Source organism: Brassica rapa, chromosome A08 (assembly GCF_000309985.2).
Source record: "Brassica rapa cultivar Chiifu-401-42 chromosome A08, CAAS_Brap_v3.01, whole genome shotgun sequence".
NCBI classification, from domain to species: Eukaryota; Viridiplantae; Streptophyta; class Magnoliopsida; order Brassicales; family Brassicaceae; genus Brassica; species Brassica rapa.
Window position 1 is genome coordinate 2,639,957 of NC_024802.2, and position 23,094 is coordinate 2,663,050.

At 30.2% G+C, this 23,094-nt stretch overlaps 3 protein-coding genes and 1 long non-coding RNA gene across 4 annotated transcripts; 2 read left to right on the forward strand and 2 right to left on the reverse strand.

The window, feature by feature from the left end:
* The first annotated feature begins 559 nt into the window (after window positions 1-559).
* On the forward strand, window positions 560-4,131 carry LOC117127437. The gene is made up of 2 exons (XR_004450448.1): window positions 560-1,603; window positions 1,835-4,131. It is a non-coding gene; the product is annotated as an uncharacterized LOC117127437 (long non-coding RNA).
* Window positions 4,132-4,809: 678 nt separating this feature from the next.
* Window positions 4,810-9,499, reverse strand: LOC103832931 (peroxidase 10). The gene is made up of 4 exons (XM_009109042.3): window positions 7,584-9,499; window positions 7,036-7,227; window positions 6,746-6,911; window positions 4,810-5,568 (listed from the first exon to the last, which is right to left on the reverse strand). The coding sequence occupies exons 1-4, from the start codon at window positions 7,917-7,919 to the stop codon at window positions 5,153-5,155; spliced, it is 1,110 nt and encodes a 369-aa protein (XP_009107290.1). The 5' UTR covers window positions 7,920-9,499; the 3' UTR covers window positions 4,810-5,152.
* A 7,531-nt stretch (window positions 9,500-17,030) lies between these two features.
* LOC103832932 (protein TRIGALACTOSYLDIACYLGLYCEROL 5, chloroplastic) lies at window positions 17,031-19,723 on the reverse strand. The gene has a single exon (XM_033277590.1). It carries the CDS (start codon window positions 19,118-19,120, stop codon window positions 18,803-18,805), a length of 318 nt encoding a protein of 105 aa, XP_033133481.1. The 5' UTR covers window positions 19,121-19,723; the 3' UTR covers window positions 17,031-18,802.
* Window positions 19,724-20,692: 969 nt separating this feature from the next.
* LOC103833234 (elongator complex protein 2) lies at window positions 20,693-22,685 on the forward strand. The gene is given in 6 exon segments (XM_033277509.1): window positions 20,693-20,794; window positions 20,878-21,022; window positions 21,329-21,630; window positions 21,750-21,881; window positions 21,939-22,305; window positions 22,308-22,685. Coding segments are annotated over 6 exon segments (1,206 nt in total). The 3' UTR covers window positions 22,466-22,685.
* The last annotated feature ends 409 nt before the right edge of the window (window positions 22,686-23,094 follow it).

Consider the following 23,094-nt stretch of genomic DNA (forward strand, 5'->3'; position numbering starts at 1 on the left):
TGTACAAGTGCTCTGCAGAGCCAAATATCCAAAGCAATTTTTTAGTGCTTCAATAAAATTCTACAGCAATAAAATCTAAAGCCACAGCAAAAAGTCTACAGATTTTTTTCTACAGCAAAATATTTAAAGCTACAGCCATTACCAATCGGACCCTAGGTGTTTTGTCCGCGATGCGGGCTTAAACATTTTCATAATTTTTGAAAAGTTCTTTGTATACTATATTCATTATACTAAAATAAATCTTAAAATAACTTAATATTATATTTTTAATTATATAATTAAATTTTTTTATTTGATTAATATATAATTATATAATTTATGTTTTCACTTTTACTAAAATTTTTTTTTCAGTTAACAATACAATATATATATATATATATACATTATCTTTTTTTAATTATATTTTTAGATTTTGGATAATTTAATATTCTATTTTAATTATATAATTAAGAATTTTATTGGATTAATATTTTGTTATATAATTCATGTTTGTAACTTTTTAGTAAAAGACTTTTTCAGATAACAATATATACATAAATTATATATTTTTTTAAATTATATTTTCAAATTTTGGATAATTTTTACTATTATTAATTTTAATCAATTATCTAATCAAATAAATTAAAATTTCATTTTTATTTTTTAATTTAGTTATACATTTTATTCATTAAGGGTATAAACGATATTAACTACTCTAACTTTTAACGTGAAAGCTCGATTCTAAAAATTTATTTCGCAAATAATAGTATAGATTTGAGCCAATAACAACCAAATCTAATGCTGAAAGATTCACCATCAGGTTAGAAATCAGAACTCAAATCTTTTCAATGGGATTGACCTTGTTTCAAGATCTCACGATTATATATATATATGCTCGTAAACATTAAAAATATATGCGCTAGCTACTGTCTTAAACATAATTTAAAATTGATCAAACTTGCAATGACTATATAATATCATTTTTAGTTCTTTTGGCAGCTACTTTTTAGTTTATAAGCCTAATAAAATTCGGTATTTTTAGTTTATATTTCTTGGATGTGTGTTTTTGCTTGTAATCTAACAAGATGATGTGTGTAACCTAACCACTAGATGATGTGTATATGTAATAATAGATTGAAATCATTTAAAATCACCTTAAGTGATGTATTTTTCTTTGGACTTATATATATGTATATGATGTATATATTTTTCATTTTTCCACTAACTCTCTCTTGATAATCTCTTGAAGTCGTTGGATAAAATTTAATGATTTTAAATTAATGTTCTCCAACCAGTAATCAACAAGTAATACCTAAAAAGTTGGTTGCTTCCATTTGGATTTGTTAGAAATTCATGCCATCATTTAATGCTTAATTTAATGCTTAATTGCTTCTTTTTAACTCATAGAAACGTATTTCTCTGATAGATATATGCAATCAATTCTGATATTAAATTTAACAGTTTACCTAAAAACAATTCTGAAATTAAAGTGAAGATACTTGAAATGTGATTTGTTTGAATTCGGGATTGTTAAATACGTATTTCTTTTTCAACTACGTTTTTTCATCATTAAGTTCTTCGTTGCTTTTTAAAACAAGTTGTATTTAATTAAGAATTTTACTAGGTAGTAATCCATGCTTTTTTTTTTACGGCAAACGGATATTCTATTACTCAAACTTGAGGTGGTCTGGGGAGCTAGCCAGAATAGAACAACCAATAACAGATAAAGATCTATGAAAAGAACGTGCATTTCTAGCTAACGAATCCGCAATCTCATTCTACGTCCTTGGAAAGTAGGTGATATTGAAGTCCGAAAAACACAACCGAAGTGTTTGAATGTTTTCCAGCTCAGTAGGTAGTAATCCATGCTAAGCGCGCAGTAAAATTGTTTATTAGATTATTTATTGTATGTTGTACTAAAGGATTTGTTGTATAGTTTTTTCTCGGGATGAGCATTCATATATCTGTTCGGATTCAGTTAATTTATTCGGATTTCAGATTTTTAAGGTTAAAAATTTAAATCGTATTCAAATATTTACAAATTGTGGTTTGGATTTCGTTCGAAGCATTGCGGGTTTGGTTCGGATTTGAGTTCGGATATCCATTTTAATTATATATATATTTTTTAACAAAAATCTAATATACTTAATATTAAAATAAAATATTATAAAACATAGAATTAGTTCAATTTAAATATTTGGATGGAGAACAAATAAATATTTTCAGTATTTTGAATATTTTTTGTTATTTTTAGATATTTACTTGCGATTATTTTGATAATTTTTAGATATTTTCATATTTTTGAATATCTAATAGATGTAAAATTTAAAATAATTAACATATTTAAATATATAATTACGACTCAAATATTTTTGGTATCCACAATATTTTAGTTTGGATCAGATTCAGATCTGGTTATCTGGATATTAAACGTTTAGAGTACTTAATTAGTTTAGTTTGTGTTTAACATTGCTTTCAAATCTAGTTCAGTTTGGTTCATTGGATACAGATGTTTTACCTAGACTTACTTTCTTTGACTAATATAAAGCAAAATAAAATAAATATAAAATAAATATTCTTGGTTTATTTAACACACATAAATATTGGATTATACTTAAATACCAATAAAAATGGTTGAGAATCGTGTCAATATTTTTGAGCATGTTGCAAAATTGACGTAATCTAAAACCAATAATGTATTTTCTTATAAGACATTATTGATAAATATAATAAAAACACGATACAATTGAGTGAAAAGTGTTAGAGGTGCATGGAAAATAATGTGATCTCTTCACCCAACACCTGAATTATATTTTTCAATAGATTTCCCAAAAAAAAAAAAGTTAAAGTTTTCTGATTTTTTATTTTTTTTTTTGCAGTCTGATTATGTTTCTAATTTTTGGTCTGATATGAAAACTCCATAAAGAAAAACAATATTTCGTTTAACTAAAGATCTGACTTTGTGTGTGGTATTTTTTACCTCAATTTCTTTAATTCATAACCAATCACAATTATTTATTGATTTCATGTACATAAGCCTCAACCATGGCTAAGTTTGGCAAAATACAAAAAATTAATTTCTAAAAACCTTATGATTCTATCATTTTAGTTGTTGTGAATCTTAATCATTTTTTTCTTTCAAAATGATATTATTGAGTAGTTGTACGAAGAGAACTTTAGTTCACTTAATACAAATGTTAAAAATGCAAGAACAAAAAATGAATTAATTAAAAAAATATTAGTGTGAACACATTAAATTGTCTGTGATAGAATTAAAAAAAAATCTTTTCTTCTTTTTCAATTCCTCAAATGAATTTTTATTTATTATTTTTTTTCATTTTTTCCATTCATCTAGTGGTTACCAATCCAAGTCATAGTATATATATACAAGCAATTCTTCGATTCTTAGGCCCTGGCTGGTTACACCGCAATGGTTGCGGAAGTTTGCAGATGCGGGTGGTTGCAGTTTTAAGCGGTTCTAAGAGATTTATACGACTGGTACTGCGGTTAGAAATTAGTGTGTTTGCAGGATACTTACGACTGGTTAACCATCGAATACAACATCGATAAAATAATAAATTAAAAATATTTACATTTTATATAATTATAAGAATACTAAACATCATAATATTATAATAAGTAAAAAAAATATTTATAAAAAAATATTTTTTAGTTTTTAAAAGTTATAGAAAATATTTTTATCTTAAAAAATTATAAAATAAATTAAAATATAGCAGATATATTTTAGTATTTCTATTATTTCAATTTAAAAATTTTGTTTTTATTTTTGAATTTATATTGTTTCTAAAAAAAGAAAAACAATTTACCCTCCTGCAACCGTAAATGCTAGCTGGAACAAAATTTTGAATTTAAAAGGTTTAGGAGGTGTTATTGGTTTATATATTTTGATTGATTTAGAAATCCATATAGTATTTATAAATCCAAGTAAAATATGCAAATCCGGAGGTTTTTCTTCGGATTTAAGTCTTTGTATTTTTAACTAAAAAATCCAAACAAATCCATTCAAATCCATTATAAAATCAAATATATTAGTAAATCCGTACGATTGAGTAACACTTGATTTGATATAGAATTTATGAATCATTAAACCAATAACACCTGATTTTAATACAGATTTGAAAATCACAGAACCAATAACACTAGATTTAGTTCGGATTTTTAAATCCATTAAAATGCAACAACCAATAACCCCTACTTAGAATGGTTTGAAGCGGTTTAGAGTGGTTTGAGTGATTGTTACAAATTGTCAACAACTGCTAACAACCGCAAAAACTGCGTTTGCGGGTTATACCGGAAAAACCGGTCATGCCCTTTAGTTTAAAGAAATATATGTAACAAATCGGAAAAGAAAAGGATTCCTAATTATATGGATAACTATGAGTCTAGGACTATGGCGGTATAACCATTTTTTTAACGCTGATTTATTACGATCTTACAATTATGATATATGAAAGATTACATAGACGATTCGACAACTGGCAAAATACTATCTGCCTTATGAAGACCTACGCCTAACTGCATCACCTGAGCCGTCCTATGAAGATCCACGTCTGACCAGATTTACTTGCACCATGTTGAAGATCCCTTGCAAACCTTTCCTCTGTAGTCTGCATAATTGTTTAATAAAACGCTCTCTCCGGAACTTGAAACCTGGATTTTCTGTTATCTACAATAAATTGTATAGTCTGGGATTCGAATCTCAGACATGGGTGTAGAAACCTTTAAATCTTAACCAATAGGCTACGGTGCTTTCACAACAGTATAACCATCAGATAGAACCAAATCGAAGACGATATACATTTCGAGAAGTAATTAAAGACTATTTCATATTTGTTATACAACAAGTGAGAGAGTTTGATTTTTAGGATACAAGTACTAGAAAATTACAAAGACAAATACATATTCCTTTTTTATTTGAAACACGACAAAGGCATATTCCACTACACACAAACCCACATACAACTCCAAGTAATTTTTGTCTATGTGATCCATCATAGATACAAAAGGCTGATTTTACACCATATATGAACATACTTTATTCATTGACATTGGTCTATATGATTATATTCATATTTTTTAAAGCTAGATTAGTTCTACATATGTTATAGATTGATTTGGATAGAGTGTTTACGTTCAAAGTGGTCCATATAACTTAACCTGGAAATCCACACTTTGCTCTAATCACTCCATCACTTCCGGTCATAACTCCAATATTCCCCATTTTAACCATTGAAACCGCGAAATCCCTCGAGAACAAGTACGGATTCTCGCTGTACGACTTCACCAAAGCAGCTGCGTTGGAATCCGACATAAGGATTTGATCGGAATCAAGCAGTCCAACGTTGTTCATGAGGTTCACATAATAAGCATTGTCGAACTTGACAACACTAGCTGCGTCAAGAGCAGCAAGGTTAGAGTTAGATGAGGCTACATTAGGACATGTGTCCGTTAGCTTTGAGAGAAGATCTGAGGAGGCAGCTAGGTTTGGATCAGGCTGTCCTGAGCCCTTGAAGTTGAAGAGCCGGTGCTTGAACACGAAACATTGTGCAAATCCTATAGTATGCGCTCCTACACGTATATCATCAGATAAATCATATTACAAAATAGTGCAAGTCTAAAAGAATGATGCATATGCCAGATGATGAACTACAAAAGTAACAAAACAATCGGTTTTACTTATTTATTTCTAGAATATAAAATGATCGTTTACTATTTTATTTTGTTGTATTTTCAGAACATACAAAACAATCGGTTTTACTTACTTATTTGCTAGAATATATTGATAGAGTATTTAAATTGGTTACTTTTTCAAAAAAAGATATTAAATAGTAATCATCTTCCACAAATAAATCTTTCGTTTTAATTATCTTATATATTAAAACAGAAGTCACAATTTTGATTCATGTGTGATTTTTTTTTAAAATGGACCTAATGGATCTATTCCTATAAAGTCATGTTACATTTAATCTATAATCTTATCATTTAAATTTTGGGCATACCAGAAATTTTTATTGGGCTATCAATAATTATCAATAATTAGATTTAAAGAATAGATGATCCATTAGATTTATAGATAATATAAATTAAATAAATATAATTTAAAATTTTAATATTATACTTCTATATATTAAATATTTAAATATTTATCGATATTAACTTTTAAAATTACAAAGATTTTTTTTTTAATTACAAAAATCATATTATCTAACAATGACTAATATTTACTACCTTAAACCAATGAAAACAAACTTTAAACTATATAGTTTATTTAAAAAAAAAAACTAAATATTTAATTATTTACTCGATAATATAAATCTATGAAGCGAAAAGTTAAATTTTTTTAAAAACTTTTCAAATTTTTGAAATGATACAATATCTTTGAATATGACAATAAAATAATATTTTATTAATGTTTATATATAGTTACAATTCTAATAATGAAATAATAATCTAAAATATATATAAATATATAAGAAGATACAAATAGTTTGAAACAATCTATTCAATAAAAAAATATATACCGTAAACTTATTATGTTTTAAAAATTGATAGACACATATATTAAAATATATAACAATTTATAATTGAAATAAAAATATTTATATAAAAATAAATGAAAACAAAAATCTGCGCGGTTGCGCGGATCGAGATCTAGTGTACTTTTAAACTAAACGAGATGGGCTAGCTGGATTTGACACTCGTATATATAATAGTATTATGTATATACGACGTTAAGTAACCAAACCTGAGAGGACGACAACATCTTTGAAGTCAAGTCCCAGAGACACAAACTTGGCTGTTATATTTTCCAACGGCTCAAACGGTGAGGGCAGATTCGTATTCGCCGCTTGCTCACTCGCGGTCAACGAGTCCCTTCTCCCCAACGGCACCGGCCAGTACGGCCCTCCGGTCTGCACATGACATAAGAAGCCAAGCATATATATGATATCCCTAATCGACATCCATAATATATATAGCATGTATTAGTTTGATACAATTTTAGATTAATATTAGCGGTTTCAAGATCACACGTACGAGAACAACGGCTTCTCTAGCTGCGAGAGCAACTATATCTGCGCATGAAACAGTTATGGGACAAGCACTCTCAATATCAGTTTTGATGTCTTCTATTACGTCGAAACCACGAACCGAATTTCTGTTTGGCAAAGCGTTCTTCTCTCCTTTGAAATCCTCTGAATCATCTAAAAGGATTGAGCCATCACAACCCTACAACAAAATTTGATTATTTATTAGCACAATCACAGAAAAAATAATATGTTTAATAATGAAATGCAAAAATTCAGCAAAAATAATAATATGTTTAATACAGTTATACAGAATCTTGAGTAACTAGCCATTTAGTCTAATGGTTTTCACTTTAACGTTTATTATTATATTATGTACATAAATAATTTGAATGGCCAGCCTTTTAGTTCTCAGGTTTCACAAAATGCCGTATTTATGTTCTTATACATCTAGTCATATTTGTCCCAAAAAATACATATAGTCATATATAGAGTATGATTGATATGATCCACAGTTACATATGTGTGAGCATGAAAAGAATACGTTGCGTAACTTACATTGACAAAACAATCGTGGAAGTGGAGACGGAGAAGCGATGCAGCGATTCGAGAATCATCTTTAAAAGCTCGCCAAACTCCGGACTTAACCATCATCTGTAGACGAGGACAAGATCGGTCATAGAATCGGTAGTCGAGATTACTAATCATACCGTATCCGCGAGAACCGTGACCATTGTTATAACCACCATTATGACCATTGTTGTAACCATTGTTATAACCATTTTTAGGACCATCATTATATCCCGAAGGAAACGAGGAGACAACGTCGTTGAAGAGAAGGCTTAAGAGTGCTAGGTGGGTAATAAACCAATACGAAAAGATTTTGCGATCCATGATGATGAAATAAATGATTGATGAGTAGATTGATTGTGTATTGCTGTGGTAATTTTAGCGTGTATTTATACACCAAAACAAGGTGTATTTTTTTGTTTTTAATATAAAAGCTTTAAGGGTGCGCCTCGGAGATGCATGCACAAAATATGAGAGTGGGAGTGGCACTATAAATAAGATAATACAGTGGGATATATTTTAGGTTTTTGTAATATTTGGTTTTTGTCAGGTAGTTCACTCACTTGTCAAATACACTTTATTTTTTTGCCATTTTAACATGTGATTTCATATCGAATGAAGATGTCGTATCATACTGTCATACAAACTTTCAATTATATTCTTAGGTTTTGAATAGTGGGAAACTTCAGTGCACAAATAATCTAAACTAATCATATAATGCCCCACTTATTTTCTTAATTGATAACGTTGGGGGGGGAGGGGGGGGGGGGCATTGGGTCTGTTCAACGCAGCCAAAATATCAGTTTTCTTATACACTACAAAAATATACATTGGCAATCAGATGACGACAGTCGCCTGTGAGTTTCCCCACGTCAAATTGACGATCGCCAGTGATGTTTCATAACAAAAAGATTGCAAAATACGCTTTGAGTTATATCTCTCTTTTTTTATAGGGAAACAAGAGCTATATTTTACCCTGACATATTCTTGATATATTCTCACTTGTATCCAGCAGTTCTTTGTCTTGACGATATGCCACTTTTTTTGTAATAGCTGATGTATGAGTTTGAAAATCTTCGAACTCTATATCTAAATATTCGTTAAAACACTTAATGACATTTATTATTAACACACACATGCCCTTTAGATTGGAGAAGAGCCGAGGAGGCAGTTTGGTACGGGTCTACCTCGCAGCTCTAAGCTAGTCTCTAAATACGAGTGTCTCAGACCTGAGAGTATAACCCCATCTTTGAGGTTGAGTCAAAGAAACATGAATTTGACACATGTATTCTCCAACGGCTCAAACAGTTATATTTGCTTGTTACACCGTCAACAAGTGTGGTGGTCTGGCCCAAATGGCAAATAGGTATGACATAGATATGACAATTCAAAGTCATGTGTACTAGAGATACTGTCAAACATCAGAAGTTGGAAATAATTCCTTCTTATCCCTCCTATAGTAATTGAGAAGCATTACAACATTTTTTCTGTAGCCACGTGTCATCATTATAATAATTCTTAGAATTTTTAGAAAAATTAGTCGGTTTATCTAAACATATATTATACTTTTTAAGACAATTCTCTCAAATAGTTTTTTTAAAAGTTTTTGTTACAAAAATAGTCCTAAAGACCAAAATAGCTCTTTTTTATTTTGAAAATTTTAATATTTATTTTTTATTTTTTTAAATTTGAATCCCTATCTCCAAAACCCAACCCGTTAACTCTAAACCCTAAGTCTATATTAGTTAACCCTAGGATAAAAATGTACTTTTACCCTTTAATAAAACTTATTTTGGTCATTTTTTCTCATTGAAAGTTATTTTTTTGTGACAAAAACTTAAAAAAGACTATCATAGAGAATTTCTCTACTTTTTATTACATTAAATATAAAATTAATTAGTAGTGTACAAAAAATATTCTCATTTCTTTCCTTAATTAAAAGTTACGCAATTACCTAATATGATTAACATATATATGAAAATTAATAGTTTTGAATAATAAAGATTTGAATAATAAAATTCTTGTATCCTTCAACATTTTTATTTAATTTTATATTCTTAAAAGAAACTAAACAATCACATTAATCATATATAAAAATAGAGTTTTTCTTATATGTTATATTTTGAATTTTTTAAACAACTATAAACTACTAAATTATTAAAAGTCTCATATTAAAAAATTTGTATCAATGGCTTAACTTTTTTTTGTTATACCAAAATACAAATGATCATCATAAATCATATGAATAAGAAGTTTCATTTACTAAATATTCATATTAAATATATATATGTATATATATTAAAATTATCTTAATATATACTATAATTTACTAAAATTAAACTATATACCATATAAAAAATACATAAATATGTTAATTTAAAAAACTTAATTGCAAATATATTGAGACCTTAATATTTTAATTTTGAAATTTGCATTGAATTTAAAAAAAAAACTATTTCAAATTACTAAAATTATTAAAAATCTCACACTATATGTTTTGTGATTAATGATTTAATTTTTTTGGTAGAACAAATATACAAATTTTAATAAAATTATATGAGTAGGAAGCCTCAATTTATAAATATCCATACTAAAATATACTATATATCTATGTCAGTATCGTTTAGATTTAATTATATCACATAAAAAATAAATAAGATTATTTTTGTATTTACCAATAATATTATTTAAATAAACAAGAGGTTTATTTTGATTTATATGATTATTTCAATTTAATTATATACATAATAGTTACCCGCCTCTCAATGATTTAATATATTTATTATTTCATAATAAGTAATGAACACAAAATAAATAATAACATGTAAAAGTAATTTTTATATATAATATTCATTATGCATCTTCATCCTGCGCATAAAGCAGATTTTCACTTAGTCTTAAATAAAATATTAAAAGTCAGACCAATCTATTTATTAGTAATGACGGATAACTTTTAACCGTAGATGTAATAAAAAAAATTGCCTTAGATGGAGCACTTTTTAAAAATTGAGATAATAATTAAAGAAAATCAAAATTTTAAGTTAATCACATTAAAATAAAATTTAGACGGGCGCGTAACCACTGGTTATTATTAGGCCTAGTTATTATACAATTGATTTTATGTTAGAAGTGCATCTAATTTAATATGGTATCATAATTCGATTCACATTCTAATCCAAACCATAATATATCTAGTCCAAAGTTGGTTTTCAATTCTTGTTCAAAACTTTTAAGGTTAATATTCTAAGAGCCATTAGCTAGAAAGAGAATATTATGACACTCTTTCACATCCACATATATCACCAATTAGTTAGCTTATAAGTTTATTTAATTTCACATTATAAATTTTTAAAAATATGAAAATCTGAAAATCCACTTCTATGTTTCTTATTAAAGATCCAAAATTCCAATTTTTTGCTTTTGCTGAAAATAGTTTAAAAATATCCAGATCTTAAGTACATTTTGCTATTAGAAGGTCTGAAGTTCCAGGTTTTTATAATCTTTCTTGTGAATGTCGTATTTTTTTCTAAAGCTCTTGATTTTCTTTTGTTAGGACCTGTGGTCCGCAAGCCCCTTCGTCCAAGGAGGTGCCAGCCAAAATGGTCCTTCTGCCTGCGTGGCGGTGGCATGATCTGAAGCAATAATTTTGGTAATTGACATTTAACCAATCAATAATATATTTTTGCTATTTAGACGTTTATATAATCTTTTATGTTATATTTGTAACATTTAAGTCACACTTGCTCTCGTCATAAAACAAAACTAGATTTTGATCCGCGCTTAGAAAGCGCAGATTTATTTTTAAACCTACGTCATTATTAATGAATTTATAAATAAGATAGTGTAGGTTTGGAGAACACATTCATTCGAAACTACGAACCGAACCATACCAAACTGAAAAAAACAAAAATTAAAAGGAATTTCATAAATAACCGAACATATCATCATATCATATATCTGTGGAACCGAAATATTAAAACCGAACAGGGAGACTAATGGGTACCTGAATTTAAAAATATAAATTATATAATTACAAATATTAAACATATTCAATTTCTAAATAACTGAATATCCTAAAAATACTATTTAAAACCCTAATTACCCAAACAAATTACAAAATATATTTTTATTCAAAATATTAAAAACATAGTTGAGATAAGATATTGGGAAATTGCCACAAATACCACATTCATAGTACCACTTTTCATGTTTACACTAATCACTTTTACCCTCACTTTTAATGAAGGGTAAAATACAATTATACCCTTACGGTTAACTAATCTAGACTTAGGGTTTAGAGTTGAGGGGTGGGGTAGAGTTTTTGGAATATGAAATTTATGATTCTAATAAATATATAAATACTTAAAAAATATAGAAAAAATAGTTTCAAACATAATTTTCGTTTTCCAAAAAGAAATTTGAAAAAATAAAAAATAATTCGAAAAACAAATTCGAAAAAAAAATTCAAAAAGTATAATTCGAAAACATAAAATTTTTTTACATATTTTACATTTTTTTTTTTTTGATTTTTTTTTGATTTTTTTGATTTTTTGATTTTTTGATTTTTGATTTTTTTTTATTTTTTATTTAAATAATGATTTATTACATATATAAATAACAAGAGCATAAGAGTCTTTTGCCACTTAATGAAGAAGATATTTTTGAAAATGTCTCATTAGTGGTGGTAAAAATGAAAAGTGGTACCATGAAAGTGGTAAACATGTAATTTCCCCTAAGATCTTAGCAATATTTTTATATTCAATCTGGACTCGCGGTCAAACCGCAAAACCCAGTTGCCGTATATAATTATGACTGACTTATGTTCTTTATGTAGTATTCTATCAGAGATTCTACCAACTAATATGTTTCCATAAAATTTTAATTTATTGAAAACCTATTAAAAATCCAATAAAACCTAAAACCCCGTTATTAACGTGTGAACCAACACCGGCTAATCAGACAAAAACCCAGAAAATCTTATAATACTTTAAAAAAAATTAAGCCTCTCATATACTTTATAATAGTACATAAAAGAATAAAATATTTGATTTGTTATATAATCTAAACACATTGTATTTATGTTATGCATTTCAAATTATAAGTTTTGTAATAATCAATATGATTACAATTTTAATGTAGATAAATTATTTCCTTTGTTTAGAAACATACAATGAGTTAGACCTATTGATATGAGAGATAATATCTTATGTTAAATAAATACATGTTGTATACTCGTATCTTTTTTTAATTTTTATTAGTAATAAGGTTAACGTATGTATTTTGTCTTTTTTTGTTCATACGTGTATCTAAGGGGAGTTGTAACCTATGTTACATGGAAACGGAAGCGGGTACGTGGAAGCGGAAGCGTAAGGAAGCGCAGAAGCGAGATTTTTTAAAATATTAGGAAGCGGGTACGTGTTGGAAGCGTATATCCATATAAATATATATATATATATATATATATGCAAAATTTTTAAAAAATTAGGACTAAAAATTATATGATTTAAATTTGAAATAAAACATTTATTCATTTATAATAATTTAGAAATGATTTTATATTAAAATTGTAAAAATACACATAAATTATGTTTACAAAAAATATTATATTAATTATTTTTAATACTTCATAAATAATTGACACTATGTTTCAATATGTGCTATATCTTTAATAAAAAATCTCAATGCATAAAGATAATTTATAGTATTATTTTTGATATTTGTATATTTATAACTCAATATTCATTATTATTAATTTTTTTATTTTATATAGATTAAAACTATGGTTTTATATTTTATTGATATACATTGTATTTTTTTTTAAAACGGAAGCGTGATTCCAAAACGAAATCATAAGCTTCCAACAGGTTTTTAAAGAGAATATTTTAGAAACGTTTTGGAAGCGAGATTCCGCAAGCTTCCACGAGGTTCCGATTCCGATTCCGGTTCCGAAGCGGGAAGCGGACGTCCGATGAAGCTTCCGTGCAACGTAGGTTGTAACTTAACTATTATGTGTGTTTGTTTGAGTTAAGATAAATGATCGATTAGGAAATAAAACATATTAGTAGTGATCAAGTTAATTTAAGTATGGGTCCCATAAATTATGTTGCTATAATAAAGTTTAGTTATAATATCTGGTTAGTTATAATAGGCTAGTTTAAAAATGAAAAGGTGCAACAATTTTTCTAAGTAGATTTTTTAAGATTCCTTTCATTTTAATATTATAGATAAAGAGAAAAAACTTCACTTGTTTTTACAATTCTCAAAACATGTATGTAATATTTAATAATAAAGTAAAATCTTGACAACAAGAGGATTGCAACACATTCCACTACCCATCTTGGAATATTACTAGAAAGTACACTCGAAGACTTGAGAACAGATTTTTTTGCTTTCATTGGTTGGCCTGAGATGATAACTTTCCAGTTTCCACAACCAAAGTGGATTTCTGACATTTTATGAACTACATGGGGCTGCATATCCAGATTAGTGCATCTCATTTTATCAACTAGAATCATCTCCATATTTGTATTAAAAAGACTAATTTATTGACTACGATAAGTTATCGTGGAATCCTTTGTTTAAATAGTTGACCAATAGTTCTTTTTAAAAGGTATTGGATACATCATCATATAATTTTTATTTTATTACAAATGATGATAAACTATCTACAATATACGATATTGATGAATAACTTTACGAATAATTTCCTACAAACATCTATTTGTAACACTGGTTTAACATACTTTTTATATCATGACTGAATTTAGATTTTGTTAGAATGTGAACTTTGTAAATTAATAGAGACAAATTATTGATTTTCAGCGTAGTGTAAATAGAAATTTTGTAGTCGATCATGCCTATTAGAGAAATATCTATCCATTACAAACATAATGCATGTAAAACTATATTTACAGAATACATGTGAGAAGAGTATATTGTATAAAGTTATTTTAATTGTAAAATCGGCTATAGAGTTTTTTGGGTGATGTCTTCTTTACGAAATTTACACATCACCATGATTCAGGTAGAAACAAATTGTTCAGATTTAGTGGACATGATTGAGAAACCAGTTGACTGGTCGTGTTTGCTTCTGAGATAGTTTTTTCTGCTTTCTACGAAACAGCTTTTCGGACTTCAACATATCTCATATCTCCAAATTTAGGAATATGCATGTAGATTCTCTTGTCAAAGAGGCAATGAGTAGTGGTATTTTCTTTTTCCATGTAAATTAGATTCTGTTAGAGCCAGAGTCTCTTCGAAACGATTCAACCTTGACTATAATTTGATCTTATAATATGGGTGTTGAAAAAATATAAAAATCGGCCATAGAGGTTTTAGAACTTATTGTATAGAGTTATTTTTATGAATACAATTTAAACTGTAAAGATGTTCGGTAGATGATGTAAGAGCGATAAAAACTAGGATTTGTAACTTAGTGGTTTTTTTCTTTAAGAATAACATGTTTTAGTAGTATATTTTGTATTAGATTTGTAAATGTGCATATGTGAATTGTAATGGTAGACAACAAAAGATTAATTTATCATTTACTGTAGTTAAATAACACCAATGCACTCGAAATAGCAACATATTTTGTCATTTAAAATCCATCGCTATTTTACAATTACGACACATATATCTATCTTATTAAAGTTGAAGTACCTATATGGAATAACCCCCTCATTCAACTTAGAAATTACAGATTCTGCCACTGAAATTTTAAATATTCCTAAATATCATCATTAGTTATCTTTTGTCATTTAAAACAAGCATATATCATCCCTTAATTGTTTCTCACAAATTAATGATAAGATATTTATATGTAGAGAAGTAAAACTATTTGTGAAATACTATATAAATATTATTCTTCATCTTATTAGATAAAACATATTTTCTAAAACAATATACAAATGTCATTCTTCATCTTTTTAGTTTACTAATATATTTTCCGATTAATATAAATCCCCTATATATTAATCTTGGAGCATTACAACATGTTTTCGTAGCCAGTGTCATCACCAAAATAATTCTTAGAATTGTTAGAAAAATAAATTGGTCCATATAAACATATATTATGCTTTTTATTAAACTAACTATCAAATTAATTAATAGTGTTCAAAAGAATATGTTTTCTTTCCTTAAATAAAAATTACGGAATTACCTAATATGATTAACATATATATGATAATTAATGATTATGAATAATACATATTTGATTAAAAAAATGCTAATATCTCTCTTTTTTGTTTAATTTTATACTATTAAAAGAAATTAAACAATCATTAAGCATATAACAAAAATAATTACATTTTTTCTTATATGTTATATTTGAATTTTTTAAAATGACTATAAATTACTAAAAATGGTAAAAGTCTCACATTAAAAAATTTGTTATCAATGGTTTAATTTTTTTTTTTTGTTAAAAAAGATACAAATAATCATATATCATAGGGGTGAGTGCTCGGATACACGTTCGGGCTTGTATCGGATATTTCAATATAAAGGTATAGAACCCGTTCGGGTATTTCTACACTTCGAGTCGGGTTCGGGTATTTTATGTTCGGGTTTGGATATTATGGGTCGGGGGTTCAGATATTTAAATTTTAAAGAAAACATAAATAAATTATACATTGTTTATGTTTTTTGTATTTAAAATATATTTTAACTTAACTGTTTTTTTAAAAAAAAATTAAAAGATTAAACTATTAATAGGTTTGGAGATAAAACTTTAAAAATAGAAAAACACTAATTTAGTTGTTGTTTTGAAATTTTAGATGCAACTTTTGTTAATGCAAGAAACAAGAACTTGATATGTATTTTAAGTGAGTAGCAAATGATTTTGTCCATAATTATATGTATATTATCTAATTTTGAGCAATGAGAATCATTAATATAAATATTTTGAATAAAATGAGATAAATAAACTAGAAATATAGAGTTAAGTCTTATGTTTGGTTATCTTTGGATATCCATTTGGGTTCAGATATTACCCGTTCGGATTCAGATATTACCCGAATTTGTGAAATAAGTAATTTGTTTTGTTGTTCTAATTAGATGATTTTTAGACCGAACTGGTGAATATATATTAGACAAACATTTATATTTCGAGTCTTCACTTATATTCTATAACAACTTGATATATTAGATTTGAATACTAACATGTTAATATAGTTTGTCGGTGTATTTTTTCTGAATTTTGATTCTTAGATATGTATATGGAGAGAAACAAATTTTTACAGATGTCCATTTTTTAACTGACACTTATGTAATTCGCTGAATTTATAAAAGAAGTTAAAAAAGAAACTTAACTCATATCAATGAAACAAATACTACAATTCTGTAGAGGTAGAAAATGAAATCACTTATGGAGAGTTAATAGTAAACAAATCGAGAGCAGAAAACATAATCCTCTTTCATCATTATACAATCAATGTTGTCTATTTGGTTTTGGTGATTTGTGTCAGCCGCAAAACTTAATTTACTTTTGTGAATATGAAGTCTTAAAAATAATTAAAATGAGATGTAATACGTTAACTCTTAAATAACGATGATATATTTAAGAGACCAACATTTGTATTCATCATTTTATTATCGATAAAGATTGTAGTGTTGCAAAATGTTAAAATTATTTCATAAACAAACATTATTATAAAAACTCAGTCCGTGCATGCGCGCTAGTTATCATCTAGTATATATTATGAAGAAAACGCATTGCAAATGATAGTTTGAAACAATCAATTAAATTAGTGCATTCACACTATATAAATCTTCTTTTAAAACATAATAATATACAATTAGCAATATTGTAAAAAATATTTATCATTAATCATGAAAAAGAAATATTTATTTATAAAAACTAAAATAGACGTGGGGTCAAGTTCTAGTTCTAGTTCTGTATTAAGTAACCAAACTCAAGATCATTTGTCTTTACCTCCATGACCACCGAGCTGTTGCAATGCACCAACAAAACGGCGATGTAACACAGGAGTTCAACACCTTATTTTCTTCCGTAATCCTTGTGTTCTCAAGAAATGGTAGGGGCTGTGCCACAGAGTTAGAGGTAAAGCCACAAGAGGAAATGATATTTCTTCTTCAATTAACCATCGAGCTCGAAATTAAACCGAGGCCTAGACCAGTGTCTACCTGAGTCCTCATGCCAGGAGTCAGCCACATAGATAAGCCCTTTGAAGCTTTCTCTTCCCTTCTCTGAACAAGTAGATCGAACGAAAACAATCTCAAGGTCAGTCGTGATTCTCATCTTAAATAATGTTTGGTTTTACTTTTACCTCAATCTCTAGCTTGTTCTTTGTGTACTTGTCGGGGAGGAGAAGCTTCTGTTTGAGATGTGATTTTCTCCTTTCCATTGCTGAAACTTCTTATCCTTGAAAAGCTCCTCTGTTTTCATTAGTTGCATGTCAATTCCATCGCATTGTCGCCATTCTTTTACGTTATGTCGCCATTCTTTTACGTTATGTTTATTAAGAGAGATAAAAAAAAAATACAACGGTGTTTGAGTATCCATCTCTAAGCATCTCCTATTTTCCTCGTTGAGATACAAAATCGCTGCAAAACCAAACATAACCATCAAAGAAGCGAAGGATCAGCATTCTAATGCAACAGGAAACTCAAGCTGAGTCCGGAAAACAACCAAGTGTAGAATGGTATAAAAGTATAATTTCATAAGTTAATATTCGATTAACTAATTCCAAATTTTAGGGAAAAAAACCTAATACCCTGATTAACTAAAAGAGGTTTCTGGTCACAAACTAAAATTTTGATCTAATTAACCTTTCGCTAAATTAATAAAAATTATAATTTCAACGATACTAATTTATATAGATTTAATTTTACTGTATTTGTTTTGTGCAATAGTATTGATTTATTCATGTGATGGCAATACGTAATTGATTTATTAACCGGAAATCAGATGAATAGCTGGACATGTAGACATAGAATCGGCTGTGTTCTCAATAATACATAGGAGACACTAAACCACATCTTGTTCTCATATCAGTTCACATCGAAAATCTGAAAGTAACTAAGCATACAACTGTTGGAGAGTAAATACTTGTCAATTAAGATAGTTCATGATCATCGTCTAAGCAACAATCTACCACACTGAGGGAAAGAAACAAACGACGCCAAAGAGAACAAGCAATTAGGAAACCTCAACTTAATGTGTGGACTCGACCTTGCTTGGATAGAATCAATCAAGGGCCTTGAGCAAAACCAATAAGCTTCCACCAGAGATAGTCTACGACGTTATTGAAAGCGCGAGCGTGGTCGAACACGGCGCCTCTTCCGACACCAAAGCCAAGTCCTACACCAATTCCACATCCAGTTCCAAACCCGACCCCAAACTGCAGTTTAGGAAGTCCTGGTCCGTATCCTCCCGTGAGACCTGCACCGAAACCAAATCCGCAACCGGCACCGAGCCCTAAAGCCGGACCAACGTTTCCGATATCCTCGAAAAGCTTCCACACCAACCCGTTTTCGTCGTCTCTCTTCTTCCTCCAGTTGCCCATCATCGTCCTCTCTTATTTTTTGGAAAGAAAACTCTAGCTATTACGATCTGAATGGAGGAGCCTAGAGAGGGTTAAAGAAATCATATCGATTCATTCGTCGGTGTCAATGTGCTGCGGTACACTTTCTAGCTTTATTAACTATAAAATAATAGTAATGAGAACGTTGCACATGGACGAACAAATAATATAATAGTAGTATCCATGCTTTATTAGTTAACCATGTCCACTTTCAGTTCCCACTTGCTAGTTTGGTGTGGGCTTTTGGAAAGTTGTGAAGAATGATATATGAGATTCAGATTCAAGAGCATGCCCATGGACTTTATATTGGATTTGGAAAGGTAATTGAAGAAAACCTATCCATGTTTTAAAAATTTCCGAATTTAAATAACATTCAGTTAAAATTTGGGCAATTAGGCCCAATAATAAAGCCCACCGGGATGTTCCCTCTCAGAACTCAAAAGTAACAATAACAAAAAAACCCGGCGAGATATTACGTGTTAAAGTATCAGAAACGGAGAAGCAACGTCGTAATCTTGAATCAAATAGAGATGTCGGGAAAGACCGAAGCCTCAGCGAAGAGAGTGTTCATAGGAGCAGGATGCAACAGAGTGGTTGATAGGTCCCTTGCCAAGAGATATCTATTGTTGATCTAGAAATATGGATTTGATACCAATTAAGGTCCCTTTTCAAATCAAAGAGAATTTGCCAAAGGACAAATTAAGAACACACACTTTTCTTTGGGTAGTTTAGACTACCTCTTTTTAGTTTTTCATTAGTTTAAATAGAGAAAGATGGAACACTAGTTCCTACAAAACAGGAAGCAAATAGGTACATGAAGTTGAGGAAAACTCAACGTGAGAGAGTTGAGCCTGTTCTCCTACAAGTCAGGAGACCAAGTCTTTCTCTTTGTTATTTGCTGAAGTTAAATAAATGAAGATTAAATAATAAAACAGCTAAACCAATTAACTAGATTGGTAATGTGAGAGAGTACAGTTTAGCTTCTATCTTGCAGTCTCATCAGTGGTCAACAACGTCTCTTGGGGATCTTCTGGTCTTGTCTCCTTCGGTGCCCAAAACGCCGTTGCTATTTTCTGCCCTAACCTCTCTCTCCTTCACTCATCTTTCGAAGATTAATTAACCCTTCAAAATTTGATTCTTTTCAGACAGCCCAGATTCTTACAACGCTTCCAGGTCACAAAGCTTCTGTGAATTGCACTCATTGGTTACACAGTTCCAAGTTTGCTTTCAAAGGTTCTTTTTTTTTTTTTCTGTTTCTTGCTTACTTGGGTTTAGAGTTTTTATAATGTTTCATTCATTTAGGGATTGAAAAAGAAGACACTTATGATGTTGGAGGCTTTATCTATTAAACATGACTGTGCTACTTTTATCAAATAGAGAGCTTAGACTATATGTAATTTAATAGCTATAATTAGTAAACAAATTTTTAGTAAATTGTGAAGTCATAGGCATTCAGATTTCTATTTATAGTCTCTGTTACCGGTTTGGTGGTTTAGTTCCTGTGGAAGGTTAAACTTTAAACTATAGATTGTAGGAGAAAAACATCCATGCATTTATATGATTTTGTTTGCAGCCAAGGATTTGGACCGGCATTATCTGCTCTCAGGTGATACCGATGGAATCATCATTATTTGGGAACTTTCTACTGTCAATAACAATGTAAAAAAAACCTTCATTCTCATTCTGAGCTGAGTTTCTCAACAGTTTATGTATTTAAGTGAGCTGTTTGGTTTAAACGACAGTGGAGACATGTACTGCAACTACCACAGTCTCACAAGAAAGGTGTAACTTGCATCACTGCTTATCTGGTTTCTGAAACCGATGCAATGTTTGCTTCAGATGGAGTTGTGAACCTCTGGGAAGTTTCTTTTCCGTCTCAGTCTAGTGGTAAACACTTGGTTCTTACTTCAAACTCCCTCAACCTGCTGTTGATTGATTAAACTCGTCGTCCTCTTGTTCTTTTGCTGCAGACGAGTGTAAGGTTTTGTGTCTGGCACTCTTTCTGTTGACTCAAAAGCAATAGTTACCTCAGAGTCCTGGACGTTTTGTCCTCGCCATGGGGGGATTGGACAACGAAATAAAACTTTACTGTGGAGAAAGAACAGGACAGTTTACTTCTGTTTGTGAGCTTAAAGGCCACACAGACTGGATCCGGAGTTTGGACTTCTCATTATTTACCGTTACACTCAACAGAAGAAACCACCAGTAGTATCATGCTTGTGAGTTCTTCACAGGACAAAGTCATTCGGATTTGGAAGCTTGTGTTACTCGGTGATGTTGGCTCATGGCAAAGAGTGATCACTCTAGCTTCTTACATTGAAGGTCCAGTTTTCGTCTCAGGGACGTTTACTTATCAGATCTCAGTCGAGTCTGTTCTCATTGGACATGAAGATTGGGTGTACTCCGTGGAGTGGCAACCTCCAGTCACTGGCCACCAGCCGCTGAGCATTCTATCTGCTTCAATGGACAAATTGAACCTCTGGAAGAGAAGTGCTGTGACCACAACGGAGCCCTTGTTGCTTCATCCTGCAAGGTAAGCTCCCCCAGATATGTTTGCACTTGTTCCATCTCCTCTGCTCAATATTGACCGAGTATGAACCACAAACGTGTTCAGGCTCAATCTGTAGCCATGGCAGAGATATGGCTATGGGAAGTTGGGACATGTAGGTCGTCTGCAATCTCACACTTGGAGTTCTCTTATGACGACTCTCTGCTCTTGTCTGTCTCCAGAGATCGTCACTTCTCAGTGTTCTCTATCCAAAGAACAGGTAAAACCTCGGTTTACTCTTGCGTGCCACTATAGTCATCTAAGTCTGTATATTTTCTTTGTCATCTCTATTTACACAATGGCGAGGTTAGTCACAAACTCATGGCAAAGATTGAAGCACACAAGAGGATCATCTGGGCATGTTCATGGAACCTAACTGGCCACCAGTTTGCAACTTCATCAAGAGACAAGACTGTGAAGATCTGGTCCGTTGAGAAAGACGCACGCATCAAACAGGTTCTTGCCTTGCCTCAGTTTGGGAGCAGTGTTACTGCCGTGGCTTGGACGGGATCAGACCACAAGGATAAGAGCGGCTGCATGGCGGTTGGGATGGAGAGTGGACTGATAGAGCTGTGGAACATAAAGATTAAAGAAATTGAGGACGAAGGTACAACAGCAACTGCTGTCTTGCTCTTAGGCTGGAACCGGTTATGTGTCATGTCTCAGCTGTGAACCGGTTAGCATGGAGACCAACTGAAAAGTCCGAGACTAACCAGAGCTTGCTAAGGTTATCTTCTTGTTGGGATGATAACTGTATCAGAGTTTTTGACTTCAAGTTTTGAGTGATAACTCAAAACACCTGGTAGTGTGTTAAGATCATGACCAAAACTCACTTTCTTTCCCTAGTCACTGTACTCTATTTATTAAAAGTTTTGGGTGCTAAAAGTTGAAACATGTATCTAGATGAAACTTTTTTTTCCATTGCATCAAGTTGTCCGTATAAGAAAAATAAGCGAGGACTTCACTGTTCTTAAGCTGTTTCAAGCTCTGGTCATTTTTGTCTGTTGAGAATGTAATCAGCAAGAGACAACAAAGTAACAGATTAGCCTAGTGCTTCATTGATGGCTTGTGGCCTACGTTATATAGGGGATGAATAGTTCAAAGTGGCGGTCTGTCAACCGCAATGCAGACGAAAGCAGTCACAGGATGATGAATGAATCTAATAAAATTAATTGAGTTGTATAAATATTGGTGAGAGAACATTAACATAAAACACCTCGTAGTGTTTTAAGATCATTACCAAAACTCTCGTTCTCTAAGCATCATTGTACTGTTTATGCAAATAGCTATGTAGAAATATTCTACCATTCTTCTTTGCATTAAAGTTTAAAACAGCTCTGGTCAGGTCCAGTTTTGTGCCAAGAGTGAACAAATGCTTAAGCAAGTGACTAAATCATTGATGAGATTGGCC

Bases quoted from the DNA above. Each gene is read 5' to 3' on its own strand.
- LOC103832932 (XM_033277590.1), bottom strand. From the start codon at position 19,120: ATGATGGGCAACTGGAGGAAGAAGAGAGACGACGAAAACGGGTTGGTG.
- LOC103832931 (XM_009109042.3), bottom strand. From the start codon at position 7,919: ATGGATCGCAAAATCTTTTCGTATTGGTTTATTACCCACCTAGCACTC. The intron at 6,912-7,035 runs GTACGTGTGATC...TGTCATGTGCAG, and splicing joins CTAGAGAAGCCGTTGTTCTC to ACCGGAGGGCCGTACTGGCC. The intron at 5,569-6,745 runs GTTTGGTTACTT...ATATACGTGTAG, and splicing joins AGATGTTGTCGTCCTCTCAG to GAGCGCATACTATAGGATTT.